The 20931-nt window shown below is 38.5% G+C and overlaps 3 protein-coding genes across 4 annotated transcripts; all 3 read left to right on the plus strand.

Annotated features, from left to right (window-relative positions):
- The first annotated feature begins 6776 nt into the window (after positions 1 to 6776).
- LOC137867564 (arrestin domain-containing protein 3-like) lies at positions 6777 to 11214 on the plus strand. 2 transcript variants are annotated; one of them, XM_068704219.1, is made up of 6 exons: positions 6777 to 7241; positions 7336 to 7405; positions 7742 to 7889; positions 8777 to 8879; positions 8983 to 9248; positions 9401 to 11214. In XM_068704219.1, exons 1-6 carry the CDS (start codon positions 6965 to 6967, stop codon positions 9497 to 9499), a joined length of 963 nt encoding a protein of 320 aa, XP_068560320.1. In that variant the 5' UTR covers positions 6777 to 6964; the 3' UTR covers positions 9500 to 11214. The 2 variants fall into 2 exon arrangements, with proteins under 2 accessions (XP_068560320.1, XP_068560321.1); XM_068704220.1 differs by having other exon boundaries at positions 9406 to 11214.
- A 1066-nt stretch (positions 11215 to 12280) lies between these two features.
- On the plus strand, positions 12281 to 16171 carry LOC137867195 (arrestin domain-containing protein 3-like). The gene is made up of 6 exons (XM_068703662.1): positions 12281 to 12585; positions 13169 to 13229; positions 13399 to 13549; positions 13662 to 13758; positions 14672 to 14928; positions 15036 to 16171. The coding sequence occupies exons 1-6, from the start codon at positions 12291 to 12293 to the stop codon at positions 15159 to 15161; spliced, it is 987 nt and encodes a 328-aa protein (XP_068559763.1). The 5' UTR covers positions 12281 to 12290; the 3' UTR covers positions 15162 to 16171.
- Positions 16172 to 16283: 112 nt separating this feature from the next.
- On the plus strand, positions 16284 to 20434 carry LOC137867507 (arrestin domain-containing protein 3-like). Its single transcript, XM_068704136.1, has 7 exons — positions 16284 to 16592; positions 17216 to 17257; positions 18244 to 18304; positions 18594 to 18744; positions 19216 to 19312; positions 19389 to 19645; positions 20113 to 20434. Exons 1-7 carry the CDS (start codon positions 16331 to 16333, stop codon positions 20371 to 20373), a joined length of 1131 nt encoding a protein of 376 aa, XP_068560237.1. The 5' UTR covers positions 16284 to 16330; the 3' UTR covers positions 20374 to 20434.
- Positions 20435 to 20931: the final 497 nt, after the last annotated feature.

Consider the following 20931-nt stretch of genomic DNA (forward strand, 5'->3'; position numbering starts at 1 on the left):
ATGTCATGGGTGAATAATTGTGAACAATGCACATACACATTTTACATCTGTAGGGTTAATGGGCTGAAATTAATTATACTATGTGGGGGGAAAAAAGTATTTTTAGCCATGCTTATGGAATGGCTGGATGGCAATGTTAGTCTGTCTGTTGGTCAGTCGGTCCACCACTTTAGTCCAGACTGAAATACCACAACAACTATTGGATGGATGACCATGAAAAACATTCTTGGTCCCCAGAAGATGAATTTGGATGACTTGCATTTTTCTCCACGAACACAGATTTTAAGTGAATTGTCTTTATCTATGATCTGGATTGCCATGAAATCTGGTACAGATATTCACGGTTCCAAGAGAGTGAACCTTAATGACTTTACCTCACGGTGCTTGACTTTTGTCCAATACTTTAGTTTATGGCCCAATACCTGCAAAACTAATGACAAGATTTCCCCTTCAGCCGCACTAAACGTAGCATGCTAGCAGGTGAGATTGGTAAATATTACCTACTAAACTTAAGCGGCATACAGCCTATATGGACAAAAATACCCGCTACAGACACCAACAGAGTCATTTGGTTCAAAGCTTACAGTATAGCTGGCTGAAAAAGAAGAGTGATCTTGCTTTTCCTTTAGAGCGCCTGTGTCTTCATGCTCCACTGCCTGCCTTAAAAGAGAGTGTTGCTCTGTTCCTCGCCGAGGTCTTTGGAAGGTGAACGGTAATTGCTGAGGGAGGATATAGCCTGACGATGGAACAAAGCACCTCTTTTGTTTTACTAAGGTAACTCTTATACTCTGAGATGGAGCACTGCTTTAGACATGAACTTAGACATGAATATAGCATGTGGGTTGGCGTTTCCATTTTGTGCTGTCTGGGTGTTTGTGTGTTAACCACAGGGAGAGAGACAGACTGACAGACAGAGACTGATTTGTAGACTACATTACAAGACTCCATGCTGTTCCTGACTCATTAGCTGTAGTATTGGCCCTGTGGTAATGACATCATGGTGGCAGTATTAGCTTTTAAAGTCTGACCGCAGGGTGAGCGAACTGTGCTGCTCTTTTGAAAAAGGATTCTTTCACTCTGACTTCATCAAGTGGTAAACTTTTCAGGAAACCCCAAACAGGTCTTCTCCTATTGTTTGACTCATATGAGTCAAACAATAGGAGAAGACCTGTTTTTATATATATATATATATATATATATATATATATATAAAACAGCTATTGCATGGATGGAGTGTTAACTGTTAACTGAATTAGCACACAGACTTGGATTCAGACAAATAGAGACTCTTTTTTGCACACACAACAGAATGATATGCAGAAAGAGGACAATTCAAGTTCTTATAAGACTCTGGACAGTTAACATGTGCGTTGGAAAGAGAATAGTTTTACATACTTTAAGTGAAAAGGAAAGAAGCAGAAAAAGACAGGAGGATGTGAAAACACTGGGAGGCATGACCGTTTTGAAGTGACTAAAATCTTTTCCTGGTACAAGATGAACATGTCTGAGTGTTGATCAGTCAGAGGGTGACAAAGAGCTTGGCTCTGCCAGGTTGTCGGGTCTTTCGACACCTCTCCAGAGCCCCCTCAGCCCTGACCGGCATTGTTTGTGGAGAAGAAAGCTATCAGAGAATCTGCACAAGATTAGGGTAGCCAACTGTTCCCTCTCCGGCTTCCTGTTTGGCTGCAGGAATTCTTTTAGTGGGTAAAAAAAAAGCACATAACTGCATAAATCTGACATAACCCTTTCCTCTTAATATACTTCTAATTGAAAGCTCTACATACACTCAAACAGAGTATTGTATAGTGTTTTAGTTTGCGTTGCCCTCAAGGGATGCTTCATTCTTTATTATCTTCACCAGGAGGATCATGAAATTTGGTCGTGTGTGTGTGCCTGCGTGAGTGCATGCGTCTGTGAGTGAGTGTGCACCTCTGTGTCTGTCCACAGCTGATTTTGCATTCTGCTGCAGCAAACTGCATTATATTTTGGGTGGCCAGTTATGGCTGCATGCTCAAGGACCTCCCCGTGATTGTGGTGACTCACACTTTCTCAAAACACCTTTTATTGCCTGTTTTATATTGTCATTGATTGCATGCTGACTCTTCACCCACTACTCTTAACAGGCCCCTGGCCGGTATGGGCTTCTAGTGATAACACACTTGAGTGCGCTCACTCTTAGTATTTTGGATGGCGTGTTTGGCTAACAGCTACCGGAACTACCAGTACACACACTGGAGTGTACATTGCGCCACTCAGCCACTGCTAAGACAGCTTATTGAGTTTAATTTAGTTTTTTGTTAAATTGTATGATGTGTTTGATACGACGTCTTCGAGCCGTTTGCCTGCATACATCACCTCTTGTTTTTTAGTTTGAATGAAGTGTGTTTTACGATGCCTATCAGCTGTCTAGATGGGGGTCTAGCCAATTGTGGGTTGTACTTTATTCAATCACACAATACAGCAGTGGTCGTTGCAGACGCACCTGGCATAGATATGCACTCTACTGACTGCACCTCTTTACATGTTTCCATCACTGAAACATTAAGGTTCCTGCATATCTTGCTTAAAGGGGTAGTTCAATATTCTGGGAAATGTACTTTAGCCTATTCTTTTACTTGTCGAGGAAACATGAAACTACTACCAATTTCCAATTAGATTATTTTAGCGTGAAGACTGAAAAAAGAGGGAAACAGCTTGCCTGGTTTTGTCTGAAGGTAACAAAATTCACCTCCCCGCCCTCTAAAGCTCGCTAATGAGTATATATTTTTCATGAAAAATCTGAAAAAAGGAAGGTTTTGTATGGAATAGACAAACGATATATGACGTGTTATTATTGAGTTTAAGAGGTGCTGGTAGCCAGATTATTTTTATTTTGGACAGAGCCAGGCTAGCTGTTTCCCCCTGTTTCCAGTCAGTATGCAAAGCTAAGCTTATAGGCTGATGGCGGTAACTTCATATTTAACGGACTGATATGAGAGAGAGGTATCAATCTTTTTATCAATCTCTTGGCAATAGAGCAAATAAGCATAATTTCCAAAATGTCTAACTATTCCATGGATTAAGCTAAAGTTGCCATATTTGTATTGTGTAACAGATGGCATAACCCAATCAGCAGAGTCCTTCTGTCATTTAAATACACCTACTCTGTTTTCTATGTTTCCCTTTCCAAAACCTTTTCCCTGCAGTGCACCTATTCTCTCAGTGTCTCTCTTTCCTGAATCATGTCTTTTACCCCCTTTCCCTGTCACTTTTTTTAGCCCTCCTGTTCCTCCCCCATCTCCCTCCCCCTTCACTCCCCCCCCCTTACACCTCCTCTTCCTCTTCTATTTCCCTCTATCTAAATTGCAAATGGTAGCAGTGCCGACTGCCAGAGGAGCTCCTCAATGTCATTAGAGCTGACCCTGTGGATTAACTAGAGGAGAGAGGCGATGTGTAGAAACTACAGATCAATAACGCGGCTTATCCTCTGGGTTCTTTTACTTCACTTTGAATTTAGATCTGATAAGCTGAAACGTCTACTCTGCTCCCGTACAACAAACAATAGGGTCATAACTAGGTGACATAGTGAAAATAGCAATTGCTACGAAAACATTGAAGAGTGATTAATTCCAAGAAATTACTCTGTTTGAGCTTGTATGAAGAATTGACAGGTATATGAAAACATTAATGACAAGGGATACATGTTGCACACACCAGCTGCCTCATTATGGAAGCTGATGAGGGCTGTCAAAGAGAATCAGATAATAAGAGGAAATATTATGTTTCCAAATCTGTTCTGGTATATTGGGGGAAAAGTGCAAACAACAAGAAATGAACCAAGACAAGCAAAAATAAATGTGTCATCTTGATGCAACTCAGTACTGGACATGACTGATCAAAATACCAACCGCTCACAGCTGGATGATCAATTAACAAAGAGATGTGATATCTATGAGATAAAGAGATGGATGGAAGAGATAGATGTGTGTGTGTGTGTGTGTGTACATGTGTGTGTGTGTGTGTGTGTGTGTGTGTGTGTGTGTGTACATGTGTGTGTGTACATGTGTGTGTGTGCACCAATCATACTGCGTGTGGTTGGTTTACCGAATTGGCAGGCAAAGTCAAGTCACCGTGAGCTCCACTAAACCTGATAGGTGCCCATATCAGAGACAGCTGAAGCCAAAGCTGGTTACAAACGATTGTGCGTGTGAGTCCAATATGTCCAACATGTAGATCCCCATCAAAAGATGATGTTGCTAAGACTCTTTTACTTGAAAGCAGAATGTGCCAAACACTCATCTACATCAGACTTCCGCATTTACAGCAACTAACCGTTCACACAACCATAACCACACGTTACCTCTCAGGAGCCAGGGTTCTCACTGCACAGATTTTGAGTCGAAGATCTGTTATTAGTCAGAAAACCTGCCACAGAGACATAAAGGCAACAGGATTATTATTATCACACAATGTATTATTTGTCAATTGTTTCTTGTTCATTACTCTGCCCTTTTAGATTAACAGGCTTGAATAAACACAAGAAAAGTTATGCAACAGTTCATGAATAAGATAGTTTCCAGGAGTGTCACGAGTAATCCTTAACAACATCAAAGAAATACATATGTTCTTTTGATTTCATGTGAATGCCACTATCTGGGTCTCCATTTATCAATGTAACAAAACAACCTTTCCACTGTTTATGAGACTTAATGTTAAGTCTTTGAGTATTGCTAATGGACAGTTACTGAATACCAGATGATGATGATTAAAGTTTGTTGATTGAAGCAACCTCTGCTTTTGAGCTGTTTCTGTTTCAAAATGCAGTTGAAGAGCTATACCGCAAGAGATTTGATCTAAATACCACAAACTATCTTGTCAAACATTCAACTTGATAAAGTTACATATAAACACTTAGCAAATTGAAAATTAACCAAAAAAAAAGCCAACTTTGTACTAGATGTGTGGTGGAATGGAGATAGTTCCTATGTACAGTATGTTTCAACATACAGAAGAGCCACGCTGCCGAAGAGTGAGTCTAGTAATGCACGACTTCCATACATCTGAAACAGTCCAAACATAATCTCTGACAAGTCCGTTGTGCAATATATTGTGCCTCAATACACTTCAAAGAAAATCTCATACTTTAGAGGAAACTGCCAGCAGGCCTATCCCCCTCTCAAATAGAGCTAGAAAGCAGGTATGAAAAGATATGTGGTCAAGTTAACTTCTGCCGGTAGGTTTTTTTATGCCTTTTGCTGTCTGTTTTAATGGCTCTTTATCAGCATTTTATGGCTGTATTGTGTACCATAAACCTAGCAAAGGGCAATTAAACCACTTGTTATTAAAGCATTACAAAACATTATGTTTAAAATGTTACTGTGAAGCTCATACTTCTGAAATAATTGATGTATCTCGATGGAACACGACATGTGGGTTTGTAATGACAAGTTAAGTTGTCAGTAAGTCTTTATAGTTATGGTTTATATAGTCTGAAGCATAATAAGCATCAGAATAAAGTATTTAGTGCCATCTAGTGGTTGAATAACGACAGGGTCAGTTCACCCAAATTACAAAAATCATACTGATATCAAGGAATGCTGATAGCTTTTATTGTATTTTCACACTTTGAAATTGTTGCTACAAAAGAAATAGTTTCTATGGAAATGCATGTCAGGATGTTATGTGGATTATCCAAAGTAACAGGGATATTAATTTGGAAAGAGACGTTACAAACAAAACCAAAACTACCACAAACTACCTCTAGAGGTAAGTGTAGAGAGGTAAGGTTGTTTTGTTTGTGACTCGAGTGAACAAGCCCAACACTACCACAATAACATAGCAATCTGGATGATAATTCTTCAGTATTCAGCAACACTGGCTACACAGAATCCAGATGCTTTTACAGCAGCATCATCTTTTGAGCAAAATCTTGAAGTGTTTGTTTCAGAAAGCCTCCAGCGTGATGTGTGCTTTGAGAGTTTACTGTCTACATCAGCATCTGGACTTTCATTTCCAAGACCTACATTTTATCATATTCATTTAGAGCCACACCATCAAAAAAACAAAAAACAAATTAATTTTGAAATTTGAAAATGTGCTGCCAAAGTATTTGAATACGGTAATGGAATGTTTTACACATTTTCTACAATCTGACATCTCATAATTATTATCAACAGATCATGATTTTGTTTTTGGGTAACAACATCCCATTCAGAACACCATATGTCAAAGTAAAATATGTGTTAGAAACACACTGGGCACTGTACCCTCAGGCCAGAACGTCAGGATTATTATTATTTCTCTTTTTTTTTCATCACAAATGAACAACGGATGCAAGAAACAAATCATTAGCCTGCAGAGCAGATCCAACATATTACATCGTACAGTCAAAAAGTCTAAGTACATGTGTAAAAAATACCAAAGTTACCAGTTTGTCATCCGAATAACATCTGAGAGAGATTCTAGTAAAACTATCAAAAATCCTGCTAACCTGCTGAAAACCTGAGGGATTTCTTTTAGGAGTAACTAGTTTGTTTGACTAGTAACATGACAGGTAACATGATAGCCTCCAAAACAACTTCAAATGTCTGTATAAAAAACGAAAATCTATAAATCATCTCAAAATGTATTATTTATGTATGTATTATATTGCACAACTGGTCTCACGGTATGTCACGGTTCAACCCCTTATTTCTTCCCACTTCTTCAGTCCTTCGTCCAACCGATCCTGGACATATGGAGCCTTGGCTCCGCCCAAAGTCAGGGCTGGTCCTCCAGTATGTTGTGCGCATGCGCAATATGTTCAGTGTAATGTTTTGTTGTTGTAAACTGTCTGAGTTGTTTGTTTGTTTTTAGCAATTTAATACTTTATTGGTGATTGCGTGCACGAAACAATCGGTCTGTTTACTGTAGGGGAACTATTTAGACTTATTTGTATCTTCAGACTGCTTCTTTTTTGCTTTTTTTTTTAACTCGTGTTTCAAAAATGTTCCAGCAGACGATAAAGAACTTCAACATCAATTTCAATGTCTTGAATGAGACGAATAGTTTCTCCAGTGGCGACCTGATCACGGGACACGTCTCCTTCGACCTCACGAAGGAGACGAAGATCACTTCAATATCGATGGCACTGACGGGTAGGGCGAATGTCCACTGGTCCACCGGCGGAGGAGGGGGGAGAAGAAGACGAAGACATCGGAAACACCACACGGCAAAACTGGACTTCTTTAACTTCAAAAGCGTCATCTTGCAAGAAAACAGCGGTAAGCGCTCACTGAGGTTGTGTGGATGCGTGGCCGCATTGCAAACAGTAAGTCATTGTTCAGTAAAGTCACTCAGTTTGTCTTCCCCCTGCAGATACTGGTGGGACGGCAATCCTACAGCCTGGCAGGCATTTGTTCCCATTTACATGTCAGCTCCCACAGGGGTGTGTATCAGACCTTTCCATATGGGAATTTGTCATCTTTGTGTTTCTTGTTTCTGTTACAGAGACTCTTGGGGAGGGGGACATGGTACTATAGATACAGACATATTGATGGCCAGTCATCATCATAAACCATAACCTTTATGTAGAAGCAACCCAAGGTCCATCAATATTGTTTTCTTCAATGTAGTCGCTGAGGTCTTTAGATGTTTTAAGATAGTTCACTATAATATCTGAGATTTTTTTTTTCTTCTTCATTTCTGCAGAAATGTGTGTATATTGTTGCCAGTTGATATCAGTATCTCACTATTTCCATTTATTTTTTTTAAATCAATGCAGAGACTTCCCATCTACCTTCCGTGGAGTTTTTGGACAAATATTGTACTCCTTGACAGTGAGCATCCACAGACCCTGGCATATGGCCAAAGACTTTGTGACGGAGTTGAACTTTGTCAACCGCATCAATACCAACCAGCCAGAGTTGCACGTAAGTAATCCATGACCATGTTAACCCACCAGGGTCTTCCCACTCTCTGTGTAACATGTACAGCTTATCCTTATTGAAATATTAAGGATGGCTTGTTGAAGGGTAATTTGATCACAATTAATCATGAACTACATCAAACTAAAATAATAAAGGTCTGAAAACCAATGGTGAAGAAGTATTCAGATCCTTTACTTACTTAAAAGTATCAATTCCACACTGTGCAAATACTCCACTACAAGTAAAAGCTTTGCATTAAAACCTTACTGAAGTACAATTATGTAGGCTAAGTATTCTCAGCAGAAATACTTTAAAATAAATATTTCTTTTGTCTTAAGAACTAGGAGAATTTTCTCAGCACACAAAGGAGCACTTCATCATTCAGTTTATCAGAAAACAAGTCACCAAATTTGGAGATGTATTGTTTTCACTGGACTGGAAGGGTTTGAAAATGTATAATCTATAGAGTAACTAAAGTTGTCAGTAAAAGGTTTCCCTCTGAGATGTAGTGGAGTATAAATGTGTGACACTATTGTCCCACAATGCAATGCACAATGTAAATCAAAGTGGCACTCTCATATTCATCAAACTATCTCATCCATCTTTCTGATCTCAAAAACCTCATAAAACCTAAAATTGAAAATTAAATATTTTGAAAATCAGTGGCATTCTAATGGTGCAGTTCGATGGAGGCCCATTAGCGTATACTTTCCTGTTCGTATATTGGGTAAAGTATGCTCTGCAATGCAGGTCACTGCTCAGGTTGACTTATTTTACCCCGTACTGTAATATTCATGAGTTTCATGAGATAAGAAATATACCGATTCAATTGAACAATTCCTCACGTACATTTATGTCCATTGCCCAAATGTTCTCCTGTTTCTCCACAGGCTCCTCTATCGGGCTCCAACAGCATGACACTGTGCTGCCTGTGGTGTGCCTCTGGTCCTATCACCATGACAGTCAGTGTAGAGAAGAAAGCCTTCATGCCTGGTACTGTTTCCATCCACTCATTGATCCATCTGCATGGTGAAATATTCCTGACAGTGAAGCTTGAAACATTTGCTGACAATAACCCGATCTGTTCTTCCTCCAGGTGAAACTGTGAAAATCATTTGTCAGTTTAGTAATGCTTCCTCTCGAACGGCTACTCCAAAGGTGGCACTGCAACAGAAACAGATTTGCTACACCATCAACAAGATGAGCAAGAGGATGGTTATGAAAAACTTGGCGTCAGTGACCGGAGAGCCGGTCAGCGCTCACACCTCTGACGTTCACACCGCGATCATGCTCGCTATCCCCACGTTTGCACCGCTCACCATCTCTAACTGCATCATCATAGATGTGGATTACTTTATTGAGGTGAAGCTATAAGATGCTAAAAATAAAATAATGTAATTGTTTTTTTATCCAGTTTGTCTCTTTCATTTGCTACTTTAAATACATCTAAAGCTGATGTTAGCTGTTATATCTGTTTCCAGTCTGTTTAAGTTGTTTTCTTGTGTCTCCTGTAGGTTAGCCTCAGCGTAAGAGCGTCATCCGACCTCACAGTGCTGTTTCCCATCATTCTGTGTGACACCCCTGTTAACGCTCAACCGCCGCTTTATTTGTGAGTTTTCAATGTATCTAATATTACATGATGGAGCCTTATGTCTCAGGTTTTTTTGTATCAGGCTCACCTTTATTATTTTTGTATTGCCTTTTCATCATGGAGAGATCGCCGCTGAGTATTTTTCTATGTTTTATTATAGTTTAAAGGATATTTCTTCTTCTACATTGCTCACTTTTATACTAATATATATATATATACTGTGGTCTTCCCACAGTCAAAGTCTATGTGTGTTTACTGTCTTGTTTACTACTTGATGTTTTGTCTCTGTGTGTTTTTAATATTTACCACTACACATATTAATCTCTCTCTCCCTGTTATATTTTATTCTTGTACATTTAATAGTGTAAATGTCAGTACTGTAACTGAAAGTTGCCATTCTGTTAAACATTGTGTAGCATCATACTGCCTTCAGTCAGTGTTCAGAGTGTTAGTTTTATCTATGCACTGTTCACTATGGATTCATTTAAACATCAATAGGAAGTCTATGCTTGAGTAGTTTGAAGCATTGGGGAAAAGATCTGTTACAGTTTGAATATTATTACCACTTGTTTCATACCGAAGATTTTTATATTATATACATGTTCACTGTTATCATTCAGATAAAATTCTCCTGTTCTTGTCGAAATGGAAAATGTTACTTTGTCAGAAGTCGAATACAAAATCTTCAAGGGATTGTCCCAGATACTATATTATTTCAAATATTGTTAGTTCTAAGTTCAGTTTTTTTTTCTATTGTTTCATATCAACTTGTCTACCATGTCTTTTAACATATTAACTGTTGTCATTCAGTGCACTATATAGAGACATATTTTACTCTATAATCTGACTATATTAGAAGTTAAGCCAAAGTAAGGGTAAATGTGCTCTTTGATGATGATGAAGACCCCTGCATGCAAGCAGCTGAATGCTCTGCTGAACTGATTCAATACCATGAACCAAATTACTTTTTGCTCCCTTCAGCAGAGAAAAGACTGCAAGTACCGCGTAAACTAAATTCACTCTTTTTAGCCTAATTATGTGTCATTGCGAACCCAATCAGCTTAATTTCCTGGAGGAAAGCCGTCTCCTCTTTGCTATTCAGCTAACGCTCCCTCTAAGTGAGCCAGTATGTTAATATTCACTAACTTTAGATGGCTGGCTAATGCGGGTTCACATCATCTCAGGCTGCTCCTTGCATATTGCTACTGTGTGAAAATTACATTTTTAATATATTTTTTTTAAATGTATATGAAACTAATCTACGGTATTGGAAGTGAGCTCAGATTCAGAATGAGTCCACAGCTTGACAGCCATAGTTGGTGAGCATGCTGACTAGCTTCAGCTGTTGCTAAACTTGAACCTCACTGCCTCTTGTTTTGGGCAATGAACTGCATGTAAATATTGTTTTGCTGCAAGTACATCCAAAGTGATTGTACATAGATTGTCCCAAAATGTATATTTGTGCCATGTATTGTTGCTCCGTGTGGTTTGACTCATTGTCATCTGTGTGCCTAAAAAGCTGGTTTAAGTCAGTTTGCTTAAACATTATTTAAGGTGAATGTGTCCCAACTCACCCCCAAAGACAGATGTCACCAAATGATCCAGCAGGTCTTGGGTCTGTCAAATGATAATGCAAAAAGACTCATTGTCAATAAAGACAGTATTTTTCAATGTTGCAGTACACATATGTAATGTTTAGATGAACTGAAATAAAAATGTGGTGTCAGTATGTTTTGCACCAAGATTATTTTTGTGTTCATCTTTAGTTCCAATCGTTTTATCTCTTTTGCAACTGTGTCTTGGTTACCAATATGGTGCAGTGCATCTGGTGTCCAGTAGGGGACAGTACCGCGCAGACTCACAGTGTGAGAAGCAACTACACTTTGAGGCTTTACTCATGCTTGCTCTGCACAAAATGCTTACTACTATTACTAACTACCACACATATTTCACATAGCTGTTTCTATTATGACTTTAACCAAAGCCAATAGCAGGCACTAAATAAATCACTGTCAATGGTGATGAAATGTAGTGAGGAAATAATTAACTGTTGTGCAAGGTGACCCAACAACAACCCACTGCTGTTTTTGGGAATATCCCCTGGCTGTGTAGGCTGTCGCAGGAGATTATTTGTTGTACTATAGTAGGTAATATACACAGTGAATAGTACCCTGACCCTATTGTAATTATATATTCACCTTCAAAGCTTTTATTGTCTTATTTGTATAAGGGTGGAGCACTTTGTAACCCTGCTATGTTAATAAGACTTTACACTCTTTTGAAATAATTGCTCATGAGAATAACATTTAGAGATGATTTGGCATTCTTACACACATTTCTATAAATATTGATTTTTGCTAACATTAAGCTGTTTTCAAACTTTTAGACACGCCATGTGTACTGATGCACTTTGCCTGGATTCCATAAACTCATTACCTCCAGTAACGTGGTTAGCTCACATGATCCCTGCTTATGATGTGTTTGATATGTATTAGACACACCCACAAAAGGAGAGCCAGCAGCAACCTGAATTAGCATATGCTGTCAGCACTAGTAAGAATGAACTTGTTCGTTAAATGCTCTCATTTAAACCTGCATTGATTTATGCAAAAAACACAAATCTTTCCCCAAAGTAACATTTTATATTCTAGAGCCAATAATTCTTAGTTTAGCAGCCACCAATCTAGTTCTAATGTGTAGGCAAGATTTATTGAAGTATTGCGGTTTAATTATTACCAAAATCAAAGAGCCTATCTGCATGCAGAGACACACCTCACAACATATACAATCTCTGTCTCACTGTCTCACCTTTCATGCTTACAGCTCTGCTTGGCAGTCACACAGCATGTAAAATGACAAATAGTGTTAAAAGCTTTTCAGTGGGATATAATCCCATAAACGAAAGTGATATTTTCACCAGTGGTGACAATATTTCAGGACAAATTACACTAGAGCTGTCAAAAAACTGCAAAATAGATTCACTCAGTGTAAAGCTGAAGGGAAAAGCAGAAGTCAAATGGACAGAAATGTATGGACGGGTAATTGTAACGTACCATAACAAAGAGAAGTACTTCAGTATGAAGCAAGTTATCATTCAGAAGGGCCAAGGTAAGTGAGCTACTTGTGACATTTAATGGAGTACAATCCGATTATTCCATTCTATGTATAATTGATTAATGTGGCACTCTTTAACAGACCATACACATGCTATGACAAATTGGTACAAAATGTATTTAATGTACTGTTGCATCTCTTTTCTGTGTTTATCGCTGTCATATTGCTTTTGTCCCATCATTTTCTATTAGCATTGTTTAAATAGAAATGCCATTTATTCTGTATTAAGTGTATTTGCATGTACAACATGACACACACCATGGTATCCTCAATTGGTCACTTTAAAAATTTTACCCATGAGATTTAAGGATTTACAAGACATTAAATAAATCCTATTATTTAAATAAATAGAAATTTGAGTTACTTCCACATAAAAAACATGATTCATGCAAGAGTTTACATTGAGTTTTTGTCCCATTTTCAATGATTACATAAGCATCATTCAGGGCGATTAATCAGGTCAACCATGCTGACAAGAGTATAGTGTAAGAGCTGCATTTATTAGTTTATGTTCTGATTAAGAAACCTTGTATAATCAGTGACGGGAGTCACATTGACTAACTTTAATGCATTTCAGGTAATAATGCTGTTGGCCAGGGCACCCATGTCTTTCCATTCACCTTTCAAATCCCAGCACAGTGAGTTATAAAAAAAAAGGCTAATCAACAATTATGTTTTTACCAGTTATTTAAAACATGTTTAAGTTTGTTTTTTCTTCATTAGAAACAAGCATCTACTATAATATAAACAATCTTTAATTTCCACTCAGTCAGTCTGTTTTGTACATTGTGTTGTCACGTCATGCAGAGACCTGCCATCCTCCTTTAAAGGCTCATTTGGAAAGATCCAGTACACAATGGAAGCAAATCTGAGCAGGGCGATGAGAGTAGACACCAAAGCTAAGGCGAAGTTCACTCTCATCTGCAAAAGAAACCTAAACAGTGATCCGTTGTTGATGGTACCCACCTCACAGCACACACACACTCACAAATGCACGTTTATTGTGTTGGCTGTTGGACATTGACACTGCTGCAGTAATGATAAATAACACTACCAACATTTCCTGTCAGACTCCACAGCACAGTATCACCAATAAGAAAATGAAGCTCTTTACATCGGGAACAGTTGGCATGGATGTGAATATTGCGCGAACAGGCTTCTATCAAGGTAATTTTAGACCATGTGTGATCGAAATTATTGGATTATACATGCACTAACAGATTAAAAGTGATTTGCAGTAAAAAAAAAGAAAAAAAAATGACCTCTTCACAGTTTAACCATATAGCTCAAAGTCCCTTCACTCATAAATCCTTTTCATTGGTCTGAAGATAAGACAACAACAATATGGCATGTACTGATAGTAATGGCAGAGATATAATGCAAACATGTTCTCCAGTTTGGAGGTTGCTCCTTCAAAACAAGTTAATTGGCAGGCTTTAAATGTACAGCTATTCCTTTTGATATAATAAATAGCACTTTCACTCTCTTAAAATGTACGAATTAAAATGCAACTAACACTCAAGGATTTTGCTGCTACAGCTTTAATTGGTCTGGTATGACCTGTAGCCTACAATGGCTAATGTTAGCAAACAATAGATGTTGTAACAGACATTACTGAGTCAGTATGCAGACTTTGTAAGCCTTTACTGCTTGTGCTATACGGCTACATGTTAGCATTATTCTGTATTGCTTGTAGATGAAGAGACGGCTGTTCATCAAAATGTACAAAGACTATAGCTTTAAAGTGATTATTAACTAAATTAAATAATTATCTTTAAAATCCAGGTTTATAATGTTGGTGCATTTGTGGATTTAGATCCAGATACAGTAACAGAATGAGAATTCATGTTGTATACTGTAACAATAAGAGAGACGATGCCAGTACATTGCATTTTGTTACAGCATTAAGATAATATATTGGCTTTAATTTGTCATGTGTCTACAAACGAATGCAGGTATAAACAGCATTACAAACAAAGTGTGTATGAGTCAACCAGAGGTTAAGAGGAATAATTAACTTTATGAGAGCCGGTTTTGAGATTATAACCCTTGTAATATTAAGTGATACTCTGTTTCGCAGGGGAAGGCATAAAGGTCGTGGCCTGTATTCAGAACACATCATCCCGTGAAATTAAGCCCAAGTACTGTTTGTATAAGAAGTACAGTTACTTTGCAAAGCGGAAGAGGAAACTCGAAACCAAAGTCATCTTGAAAGAGGTGGGTGACGCCATCCCACCTTCTGCAGGTCAGACTGTCACCAGGATCATCACCATCCCTCCTGCCACGTGTGCGTCCATCTTAAACTGCAACATCATCAAAGCAGAGTACAGGCTCAAGGTGTGTATTTCTCTTCTCAAAACTGTTCTCAAACTGTGTCTGTAGGTCCTTATGCCAACTGGGCTGTACAATTGTCATGATAAGTGCTGACTTTTTGTCCACCACAGGTCTATCTGGATGTCAAGTTTGCTTCAGACCCCGAGATCAAGTTCCCCATAGTCGTCCTGCCCGCTTTACCGGATCCCAATGATGGGGAGCGTCTGCCTGCTCACACCTTTTCCGGTTTTGCTTAAACCCTGTTATCCAGGCAGATGGCAAGCATGATGCTATTGTACTTGTCTGTTTATTTAGAATAATAAGAATATGAAGAGTAGGAAATAATGTCATACAGAATAAATGTTTGCTTCTTTTGAATGAACAATGAATACATAATAATGTCTCTTATTCCAGAGACCACAAAGTACCACAAAGAGAAAATGCAGATTTAATTCTTTTCAAGTCCTGACTTGGATGAATTGGAGAAATGGAGTAATGAACATCAAGGTTTTGACAATTGCTATAGCTAAAGCCTCACCCCTTTTATTTCATTGCAACAGTTCAATAAATCCTACCATTACAAAGCTTATAATGTTAACACAATGTCGTTTTAATGTTGGCCATTTTTGAATTTGTAGTTACATTGGATTATATTTAGTGGAAGGTTTTTCTCATAATTTGTCCATGCCCACTGACATGAATATAGCCAGCAATCATCTTGAAATAAATGCCGTGATCCAGTCTTAATACCATCTGCTTTACAAGCAAACCATGTGTAACCTTATAGATATGAATACATTATAGTAAATAAAAACAATATTATACTCCAGAAGATTAAAAAACAATCCTCCAGCAAAGTAAAAAAGATAATGAAAGACATTGGTACAGAAAGCATAAAGTTAAATAATAGGCTACATTATTATACAGCAAAAACTAAAGGACTTATAATACAGTAATACCAGCAAACCTGCTGATTTCCAGCCTGTGTTCTGCTGCAGGTCCTCAGGCTTGAACCCTTCTGTGTACAGCAGAATATCTGTTTGTGACACAAGAACGCGGTACCTGTCACTTTGCCATGGGTTTAAGTTTTAAGTTTGTTTTGAACCTGCCAGGGTATTTTCACAGTTGTCTTTACATTACATACATTGTCATGTCACGTTATATGTTTTGAGTTACGTAGCCTGAGGCAGCAAAGGCGTGCTCCAGGAGCCAAATCTTTTCATTGTATTCAAAAAATAAATTCACCCACGGTGTTCTTTGTGCTATTGTTTGTGTTAAGAGTCATTTGATGGTCGTGTGTGGGATCGGGTCCCTCCTCTGGACTAGGACACACCCATCGCGGAAGTTAGAGGTCGTCTTTATTATTAACTCCAGTTGGCACTTCGCGTCATTTGATACCGGGGATTTTCCGTGTAGGCGAGGCAGGATGTCGACCACCGTAAAGAGCCTCAAAGTCACCTATAACTCCGTTAATGAGAAAAACACGTTTACCAGTGGAGACTGCGTTTCAGGAGAAGTGACGCTGGAGTTGGACAAAGAGTGCACAATGAACTCCCTGTTGATCAAATTCAAGGGGAAAGCAGAAGTCTTGTGGACCGAGAGGCACGGTCAAACTACTGTGGTTTACCACTCCAAGGACAAGTACTTCAGCATCAAACATTACTTCATTCGAGACAAAGATGTCAAAGGTAAGTGCGTGAATTAGATAACAAGGATTTAACATTGGCTGCTTTGCAGAAGCTTCAACTGAAAATTCAGATAATTCCCAAACTGATAGCGCAGACCTCCGTCTGTGCCTTGAACTTCATTTCATTCTAGGCGGCACCCTGTTTGCACATTTTTAACTTAAAGAGAACCTTCTTTATCCTGACATGTAAACTATATGGCACGAGATATGCACAGAAGTAATGGTGATATGTGTGCAGAATTACGTCCAAAACAGATCGATTTGCAGTGCATTGAGCTGTGTTCCATTGTTTCATATTACATAAGAAAAACTTCACACGCACACAAAGGTAAACGCCCTTGCTTGGGGTTATTAATTTCAATCAGCAACTGTTTTGATAATTGATTTGTTGTTGAGGTATTTATGTTCCCTAACAAATGTTGGTCTCCAGCTTCTCAGTTGTGAGGATTTTTGTTTATTTGTCTAATGTGATCATAAATTGAATTTGGATGTCTCCTTGGGTTTACAGATATTGTGATAGATATTTTTTTTGGGGGGGGGTTTGACTTTTCTGTAAAACAAATATTTCATTGCTCAGGTAACGAATGTGTATTGCTGTTAATTAATTGTGCTGATTTTCTTTAGGAGATGACAACCAAACACTACTGACAAACAATGGAGAAACGTGTAAGTATTTCACAAATTTTAAACAATGTTAATTTTAAACAACAGTTTGAAGTGAACATGTTTTTTATGGGTTCTAACCCCGGTTTGTTATTATTATTATTATTATTATTATTATTAATAATAATAATAATAATAATAATAATAATAACAATAATAATATTTGTTGTTGTTGGCTTAAATTCCTGTGAGCTGGTATGAGGTAGAAACATTAAACTTAAAGCAATAATTGGAAATAATGTGCATGTGCTTCTCAAGAAGTATTACCCGGCCACATGGTGGTGCTGTTATTAACGGCCATAAAGGATTTTTGTCTATCTTCTCCTTGACCCTAGGTCTGATTGCTTCCACATTTTAGTGGATCACTATTGGACAAATTTTATTATAAATTAGCAAAAGCTTGTTGATATCTTTTGCAGTTTTTATCATATTGACCAATGAACTTCCAAAGCGCGTCAAAAGGCCGTGGCTCAGCACAAAACTTGACAAAAGTCAACAACCCTTGGGCCAATCATTGCAAAACTTGCAGGATATGTCCACAAGAGTACTTGAAACACATCCTTTCATACAAGTTTCATACAAATCGACCACTAGGTGGCGCCAAACTGAAAAACACACTCTGATTTCATAGGTCCGCCCACTAGATTTTCCACCATTTAGAATTTTTTGAAAAAAACATTTTTGACATCTCCGAAACCATTTCTCTGTTTGCTGCCACATTTTTTGAGGATCATTATTGGAATAACATTGTTAAAATGTATCAAAAGCTTGTTGATATCCTATGCAGTTTTCATGATGTTGACCAATGAACTTCAAAAGGGCGTAGCTCGTCACAAAAGTAGACCAAAGTAAAAAAAAGACCGACAAAGGTGATTTTGCTCATCTTTGTAAAGCCCAAAACTGCGGCTTCCTTCTGTAGGGTGTGAAAAGGGTTAGAACCTGCAATTGCCGCTTGCAGCTATATTTTACAATTTCTTGTTGCTTTTCAGACAGCAATGTCGTTGCCGCAGGATGTCATGTTTACCCATTCACCTTTCAGATCCCTTTCCAGTAAGTAATCATTCTTATAGTGGTTCTCTAATGAGTTAGACATACACTTATTCTCTCCACACTTGTTTTTTTAAACGATGAAAGTATGGTACTTGCATATAATCTTCTGAAAAACATCTACATAGAGCAACCTCAGGTCTTGCAATAGTAGTTTTATTTTTTAAAGGTTTAATGAAATCATTTAGAAAAGTCAAAAGTTATGTTCTTTTTTTAGACCTACTGTCTCGTATGCGCAATGCATTAAACTATGTCCAGTCATTTGTCACGGCCTTCTGCTCTTGTGCTTTAGGAATATGCCCTCCTCCTTTCATGGCTCTGTTGGTAAGATTGTGTACTCACTAGAAGCCAAGCTGAGCAGATCAATGAGGATTCCTATTAAAGACTCAACAAAGATCAACTTTGTGATGAAGGAAGACCTGACCAGTGACCCTGAGCTCATGGTATGTGCTTAGTAACATCTGCATTCCTGTCATTCCAAATCGGCATGCATTGGTGAAAGCAGTTGAATGACTCAAATCCAGCCCTTCTTTAGTACCTGCAAGGAGGTGCATTTAGCAATGTGCTTAAACCGCAACTGCCTCCAGCAGTGGAGTCTTTGCATTCAGCCAACCAATACTGCCTAAACAAAGCTTTAAAAATGCACACAATGTACCCAGTGTTGCTGGTGAATTATCACTTTTAGGTTATGTTCTGAAATGTAGATATTTTTTGTGTCACTGGTAGAGATGATATCTAGTTGTTCACCTGTTGAATCAACTCTATTGGCACTGCTTTTGTTTGTTTGGCTGGCAGACACTGGAGGTGGACATTTGAGACACCTGAATAAAAGATAATAGGTTAAGTGTGCTTCTCTCTCTCGCTCTCTCGGTTGTTGTTGTTTAGGTGTATTAATACATCTTGTCCTCTTTCAGACACCCCAGCACGAGTCTAAGGATAAGAAAATGAAAGTTTTCAACTCAGGAATGGTAGCCATGGATGTGAATCTTGAGAAAACAGGATTCTTCCAAGGTGACTGCCCAGTAATATTGACACTTGTTAATGTCATGCCAAGGATTGTTTTGACATTTCTGGTCTGTTTTTACAGGAGAGGGATTAAAAGTTCTGGCCTGCATTCAGAACAACTCGTCTCGCAAGATCACACCCAAGTACTGTGTGTACAGAAAGCACATCTTCTTTGCACGAGGGAAGAGAAGAGTCAGTACTAAAGACCTCCTTAAAGAGGTGGGAGAGCCACTCCTTCCATCTGCTAACGAAAAGTTCACAAGAGTCATCACCATCCCATTTGATGCGGAGCCCTCCATCCTCAACTGCAGTATTATCAAAGCAGAGTACAGACTCAGGGTAAAGCCAACTTCACACTACTCGACTACTTGTCGCCAGGTTGCTGCTCACACTACACAAGTTGCTGTCTTGTAACTGGGAGATTGAAAATTCAAAGTGAAGGGATATTGGGTATTGTTATGTCTACCTATCAAGAGGAGTGTCGCCTACAGCTGCACTTGGCAGACTCTAGGGCTGCCCCCTCTGTCGATTAGTTAACTAATCTGTCATTTTGGTCTTCTTCGACCAAAATTTCTTTTGTCGATTAGTCATTTTTAATTATGAGCACATCTCTGGTAAACACAAGGATTAAAGTGGTACTTTTGTGTGATTCTTTGTGGAGAAACTCCACAGATCTGTCGATTTTAAATGTACACATTTTTGTATGCACACAGGATGTAAATAATCGTGAATGCACAAAATCCATTATGATTATTCTGGTTATTATACAAAATCCAACCATGTGACATCAACCATATTTTCTACAGGTTTACCTCGATGTCAAATATGCCTCAGACCCAGAGATCAAATTTCCCATAGTTGTCCTGCCGGCCCCTCAGGTTCCTGCTGTGCTGGCACCACCACCTGCTGCTTCTGGCTTTGGATTCGAACCATTTGGGAGCACAAACCCACCAGCCTGGGGCATTGTACCACCACAACCACCAGCAGCATCCGGACCTTTGGATCCCCCACCTCCCTATGGAACATATGGAATGTACCCTCCTCTGATGGATTTTGGAAATAAATGACGGGGCTGTGAAGATACTTTGACATTTTAAAAGGCATGAAATAAAGAGATAGCAATATAAATTACAGTGTACGTTAATTGATTCATGCATTAGTTATGATATGATATTCACTGCTCTTACAACGTTCAAAAGGACTATTATGCATTTGTTTTCTTAAAGAGAGATTTTTCTTTCAAAACTTTCTGGTCTGGTAGAATCCGCCACTATCCCCTGCAATGAAGTGTAGCTCTATTTACCTCCTATACAGGGGAGTGTTATGTAGTGGAATAATATTGATAGAGTTGCACCAATACTGATATCAGATATCGGTCTGATACTGACTCACATCCTGGATCTGGTATCAGATACCATTATTTAATAACTGTTCAGCAAAGATTAAACCATACTTGATTCTTGCCCCCAGCTACAAAGAGGAAATGTTGACCCCATGTGAGCGAGCTCGCAGCCTCAGGTGGGGCTATTCTGGCTGTTCCAAATTCTAGGCTCAAAAAGTGTGATAAACTTGCTTTAAACATGAAATGCTTTGGAAACAAAGCATTTTCTCTAAACAAGGTCACA

Source organism: Cebidichthys violaceus, unplaced genomic scaffold, assembly GCF_023349555.1.
Source record: "Cebidichthys violaceus isolate CVI_PGR_0920_01 unplaced genomic scaffold, fCebVio1.0.p SCAF_9, whole genome shotgun sequence".
NCBI lineage: Eukaryota > Metazoa > Chordata > Actinopteri > Perciformes > Stichaeidae > Cebidichthys > Cebidichthys violaceus.